The sequence below is a fragment of the Agrilus planipennis genome, unplaced genomic scaffold, assembly GCF_000699045.2.
Source record: "Agrilus planipennis isolate EAB-ADULT unplaced genomic scaffold, Apla_2.0 scaffold168, whole genome shotgun sequence".
NCBI classification, from domain to species: Eukaryota; Metazoa; Arthropoda; class Insecta; order Coleoptera; family Buprestidae; genus Agrilus; species Agrilus planipennis.
In genome coordinates, this window is record NW_020442443.1 from 50,173 (window position 1) to 57,102 (window position 6,930).

A 6,930-nucleotide genomic window follows, 5' to 3' on the forward strand; every position below is an offset into this window, starting at 1 on the left:
ATATAATTATTAAACTATGATTTTACCGTTTTCCGTAAATTACAATTTATTATAAATGTGTTATTAATTCGGTGTTTCCCTGTTTTACATTATTTGTGTTCCTAGCATGAAATATCGATTAATGCTTTGAAATATAATACAGCTTAGTAATCGAAGAATCGATATCGATAATCGCCGTTCTATGAAGCTCAACTGTAACACTGAGTTAGGAAAAGAACCGGATAAGGAAAACCTGGAATGAATATAAAATTTGAAATAATTAACTGAATTAAGTAATCCGCTGGAAAAAGTATACGACTCAGGGCACACTCGAGACGAACTAAAAGGAAAAGTACTCACAATGTCTCTTAATGGATGGAACAACGTACGGAGCGATTCTATTATTTGCGTTTGTGTTTCTTTAAGTTTTAGAGAAGAGCACTTATTTAATTGGGTCAATATAAACTAGAACTGAGAGTCACACAATAGATCATCTGGTGGAAATTGCTACTGAATCCATTAAGGAATGTGAATAATTTCATTGTACAATTCGAGATTTAGCCACAAGCAATGCAGCAAACATGAACAAAATGTGTGAAACCTTAGCTTAACAGGATGGACTAGCCGATCATCCAAGCATTATTAAGAATGGATGTTTTTACCACATATTAAACCTTTTTGCGCGTGACTTGAATGTGGTTGAAATTACTAATGACGTGAAGATCATAATGAAATGCTCATTCGCAAAACACACTATGCCTCATTAGTATTCCGGTAACATTTAGAGGCAGTGTAGAGTGTATTTAGATTTGAGAACAATTGCCGGTAGGACAACCGCGTTACCTTATGTCTCGTTGTTATCGCAAGCGTCAAGTGACGAAACAGTCAGTCCTGCTCGTGACCTTCGCAACAGCTGGCACAGACAGGTCAAGAGCAAGTGTGACAATTAGTGGTAGCCTGTGCACTCCGTAGTTGCTTCGATTGACAATGTTTAATTAAATTAAGTTGAGTGTGAAATTATCAAACAAAAAACAATGTATTCGCACGTAGAATATGCGGACAAAGTCACATATGGACGGTGTAATGGAAATACACACGCGTCATCATTACCGGAGTAGTTGAGGGTTTCAATAAGGTCAATATTCTCATGTTTATGTATATCACTGAGTGGTGCGAGATGACTCCTTCTATTTTTTTTTTTCGTGTACTTTTTTTTCTCTTATTTTTTTCGAAGTACTGGTCAGACACAGTGTACATGGGGACTGGTCAGAAGTCATATGGAATACACTGGCAGACTGTTTGAAAATTTTTTTGGGAAAACTAGTACGTCATGTCTGATAAATATCTATGTCGCATCTCGTTTTGCTCTGTTGCAATTTCTACTTTGTAGCAAACACGTGGACGTTACTGCATAACTACCAATATGAGCTATAAAATTGACACAGAAATATTAATTTGTACAATACAAACCCAAACGTTCATATGGGATGCATCTTGCAGTATAAAAATCGCGATCTTAAATACAGAGTATACAAGGATGTGGCAGCTGTTCTAGTGTAATCTTTCCACCAACGAAATCGACACTTTTACTACATCGTAGAATGTTAATTAATTTGCAAGTTTGTCATTGAATTCGTAAAACGATTTAGTCGACATACGAAAACAATTAAAAAATTCAAATTTGTCTTCCCGTAGTTTACAGTATAGAATAACAAAGGTACCTATTAACAGCCAACGATAGGATACATCCTTGTTTCTCATCTCATTTCTTCGTTGTAATAGTCAACCTACGGCAACTGTCTCATTACATAGATATATCTTGATACTCGACACTTTATTCTATAAGAGAACGCTATCGATAATTGAATTTAAGAAGAGAATAAAGACCGGTTCTTTGCGAGAACACAAGCAAACCCAAAAAAAAAAAACACTTACCTTAAGACATGCACTGCTCTCATGCATTCATGTACTCACAAATTACGAAGCTAATAAAAAAAATAAAGGAACTAACAAAGGTTTATTGGAGCAGAAAAGTTAAGTTAATATATCTACAATAAAGGAGAATCTACTTAACTAATTAAATATACTAATGGGAATTTACAACGGACGGGGTCACTTGAGCGAGTGTTCAAAATCTTCGAACTTGAACCTCCCTTTCTAAACCGATGCTACTTCTCTAACGCCTAGTATTGGTGCAGTTATTTCTCGATGGTCACGGGTCAGGTCCAGCAGTAACCTCAACGAAAATTAATAAAACAATCTTCTTAATCATGCATGACCTGATTATAAATAACCCGGTATAAGTCATCCTACAACAAACAAAAGAAGTGGTCGATGTTAGGTATCTAGGAAGTCAGATAAGTCAGGACGGAAGGAGTAGTTAATTAAGAAATTTAAAAAAGGTTGTTAAAGGCGTATGCTTGGAACAGTGGTCTGAGGAAAAGAAATGGTTAGATACGTTCGAAATGTGGTATTGCAGGCGAATGGTGAGGATAGAGAAGGGTACAAATGAAGAGGTATTAGAAAGAGCAGGAGAACAAAGGACTCTATGGAAGAAATAGGCGAGATAGGCCTGACGAAAGTCAGGAGGGGTAGAGGTAGGGCTAGATTAGATTACTGTTCACAAATAGTTAAAGATGTGGGATGTTCTAGTTTTAGGGAAATGCGAAGATTAGCTCAGGATAGGGAAGAGTGGAGGTGCGTGTCCAACCTGTCTTAGGACTGACGACCTTATGATGATGAACAAACAAAATCATATATCAATTATATTTTAACAAACAAACGAAATCAATTTTTCGACGTACATCATAAATTCAAAGCAAAATAACTCTACTCTTAGATAGCAAACTCGAAAGGAGAATACAGCCAATAGATTTACTCAACTACACGTCTATTCAGTCTCACACTGTCGATGTTAGTTCCATCGTCATCTCTATTAGAACTATAAGAACAGCAGATGATGAGGGAATCACCATTTTCATCGTAGCGCTTTCAAAGTTTTCCAGAAAGTCCATGTCTCAACTTCTTCAGGAAATCGTCTCTCTTACCGGACTTCTCAGTCATTACTACAGGGGGGGCATTCGCTGCACAGGTTGTCTTCTCGCACACTTATCTAGTCATAAGTACTAATCGTCGTCTATGTACTTTGTCAGTACGTGAACCATTTTAGAGCATTTACGATATGAGTCAACAGCTCTGTAAATATATTTAATTCTCATGAGCTTTTTAAGAAGGCTACTACTTCCGCACTACCATTTTAACATAAACTGATTTGATAGTCATCAGTTCGCCTTTCATGGTTTTTCCAGTACCAAAATCTTCACTTTTCTATCATTGCTTCTTGTACCATTCAGCGTCGTCTTCATACTAACTAGTAGAACAAATATCTATTTGTATTTATGTCGACACCATCAATCGATGCGTGAATGGATCCTACGTGGGTTGACATTGACAACCACCATTTGGGCTTCCTGCAACAAGTGTGCCGGCATAGACAGACTATCTCGGATTCCAACAACTTCTGAACTACATCAACGATCAACTAATTCCTTTGATTACCATTTACACCCAAATATGAGCTGCGCTTCAGAAGCACAAGATCAACTAGCTCAGCGCTTAGAGTGGTAGCAGCGTGTTTTAAAGAAATGGCTTTGTCAAATTAATTCTTTATAATTTTTACTATCTCTAAGATGGTTTCATAATAATTTAACTGTTATGCGACTACCTATCTACAAGTTTGTCTTAATTAATTATTTATTATAAAGCTGATTATTTACATGCATACTGCATTATCTGGTTATCGTATAGAAGCGGAACCAACGCAGTTTTATTTACGATGACGCGTTACTAGCAATTATCGTGTGTTAAGCTTCCTAGCGTTTGGGCTTATATCAATTTTACACCAAACAATCAGCATCATCAAAAGAGTACCGTCCTTGGCATACAGTTCTTATCAGAAACGCCTTCGTACAATCAAACAGAGAGATAACAATTAGCCCGTACGCATACATGCATGAGCATAAACAAAATCAATAATTTTAACAATACGGTCGTCATGAGATAATTTTAGCCGCAACAAAGTTCGTGTTGGCTCTTAATTAACAGGGACTGAATGACGATGCAATATTCAAAAACTGTTAGCGAAATTACTGAAATTTATAATGCCGATAAGGGCAGCAACGTGTAGCACGCGATTAGGGGTAGTAGCGCACTCGGGGTTGGCCAGTTCGCGCAAAGTCGACGGTGGATGTTGTAGGCGTTGCGACGCTCGTTCCTCGGTAGTATTACCACCGACGCTTGCAATTTCTCCGTTTAATGTTCAGCGCGTTTTCGCACGCGGTTAAAAGTACGATCGGATTATTAAAAGTTTACAAAAGACATTATTGTTAATAGTATAATTGTTTAATTAATCGTGACATACGTGCTTTGAAATACTGTTAAAAGCGTGTTTCACGCATGTGATCCTTTAACCTTTGACCTTACTCGCACTCGTGATGTTTAAAATACTGGTCTACACACTTCTGCATTTGAATGCAGGTAAGTTTCTAACAAAAATCTTATTAGTATTATATTGTATTGTATTGTATTGTATTACTCATTTATGTAAATAATCCTTAAAAAGAAGAAACTGTTAAAGTGGTAGTAGATATACTATCCTCGAAGAAATTAAACTCTCATTAGCCTTAGGAGATCTGCGAATTTACCAAAGTTTAGAACTTCAGTCTCTCTCTCACAATCCTTACGTTTCCTACAAGGAAGGAATGTAAAATGAAACCCTTTTATTTCATAATTTATGCAGTCATTTGAAATAAACTTATGGTAAACTTAATTTACGGGAACTTTTATAAATTCATACCATTAGGTGTCATGATAAAGATAAAAGGTATAAGAATATCTCCAGAGAATATTTTTTAATTACTTGTACATAAGTTATTAATATTTTTCAAGTTAACGTGCGTCCATTTTAATTCCTCAATTGTTAGAGCCAACTTGTTGATCAACAGTTTATTATCGACGCGACGTTATTCGCTCAATTTATTCGAATATCAAGGATTTATTTCAAAACTAGCTGATTAATTTTGTCTTGAATTATTTGTGGAAGTCCAGAGAAGGTTTAAAAGGTGAATAAATATGAAAGTTGTTAACTATCTTTCAGATTATTTTTATGTAGATTGATAAATCTTAAGTTTTGTCACAAATTAAATTTCTGAACGCAACCATAATATTTGACATTTGACAACCAAGTTTATTTCATACAAAAGTTTAGGTCTTTTATGTATCGATTGAGGCAGTACGAACTCTGCCGGGTCAGCTAGTTGACAATATAAATCGCATTATGCTATGCTATATCAACCCTGCCTAGATTTACAGTAGTTCTGCGTACCTATGTTTTAGCGTATCATTGCTATTAGGCATCATCATCATCGTCATTATAAGTTCCTCAGTCCTAAGACTGGTTGGACACGCACCTTCACTCCTTCCTATCCTGCGCTAATCTTCGCATATCCCTAAAACTAGAACAAGCCATATCCTTAACCATTCTTTCTACTACCTCTTCATTTCTAACCTTCTCTATTCACGGTATCCTTATCATTTGCTGGTAACACTACATTTCGAACGCTTCTAACGTTTTGTTTTCCGCCGCAACCAACCTTCCACCCAGAGTAGATTTTTAGAGAGACGTTTGGTAAGTTCGGTTCCGACCAGTCCAAATGGACGTCATGCTCAATCTCCTGCTTGTAAGCCTCTCATCGATGACGCTCCGGCACTCAGCCCTCGGGGTCTTGTTTTCAGATGGTGCTAGTTATTCTCCGATGAATTTCGTGCGGAGAATAATCTTATGATTTCCTTTCCTAACACGACATTTTCGATATACTCTGTTCTTAAATTAATTAGCCAATTTCTTTGTTTCTTTTATATTCTACCTACTGTAGCAATCATTAACGAAAACACCAAATTACGGCTATATTGTCCTCAAATTTAGGGTTCATAGAATTATAAAAAACTGCTATTTTAATGTGTACCTACCACGGGAGGTTATTGTGTATGTACACGGTAAATTTCTGACATCGTTTTGTGAACTTATTTCAATTACTTAATAAAGAAAGGTTAATTTAATTTTTTTTAAAGTTTGATTTATCAGTTTTGAACTTGAACTGGTTTAGAAAGGTGATGCAAACAATAATTTTCAACAAAGATCATGAAAAACATAAATAAGGCAACAGAACCGTACTTCATGACCACCAAGTAGTTTTTTTTTATTACTAAAACAACGTCAACATAACAAAAATATTTGAAAAAACGCAAATAATATTTTTAATTAACTAATTAACAGATTGAATAACAAAGTTTATAAGAACGTTCTTTTGCCTATGAATAAAAATTCATTTTGTATACCTCTACTCGAAAGCAATAATAAATCTAGTTTAATGTAAATAAAATTTCGTTCTGTTTCCAGAAAACCTTTCAGTTAGACAATTGTAGAGATTGGAAGGCCGGCCCTGATAAGTTAGGATATACATTGAATTTGCAAAAAATCGTTGTTGCTAAGAGCTCCAGCTTGTACACAAGTTGTTTTGCATAACCAAGAGCACTGTTCTTATTATTTGTTTAAATTTACAATAACGCACGCATCATAATCAAAATATCATTTCTACGATGGGAAACATTTTGGACTATCACATTTTGGAAAACAATAACAAAAGAAGCCGCACGCAATAGCGAGCGCACTTTAACATCTACACCAACAGAGTGGCAATATTAAGTAAGGTTTGCATCATTTTCTAAACATTTTCAACGATAAAAACTATGTATTTTAGAACGGAAAGTAGTAATTTATTGTAAATAGTTGCTATATAAGTATATATATATCATTTAAATTTGTATTATACTTTTTATATACTCCGAATGCTGAGATTTTATATTGTACATGCGAGCTTGTCATGACTTTTA

The 6,930-nt window shown here is 35.4% G+C and overlaps 1 protein-coding gene across 1 annotated transcript in view; it reads left to right on the forward strand.

Annotated features, from left to right (window-relative positions):
- Positions 1-4,060: 4,060 nt before the first annotated feature.
- Positions 4,061-6,930, forward strand: part of LOC108741709 (proto-oncogene tyrosine-protein kinase receptor Ret) — a 148,601-nt gene continuing 145,731 nt past the window's right edge. Inside the window, exon 1 of the mRNA XM_025980372.1 lies at positions 4,061-4,515. Coding sequence (XP_025836157.1) covers positions 4,473-4,515 — 43 coding nt within the window. The 5' untranslated portion in view covers positions 4,061-4,472. The remainder of the gene's footprint in view (positions 4,516-6,930) is intronic.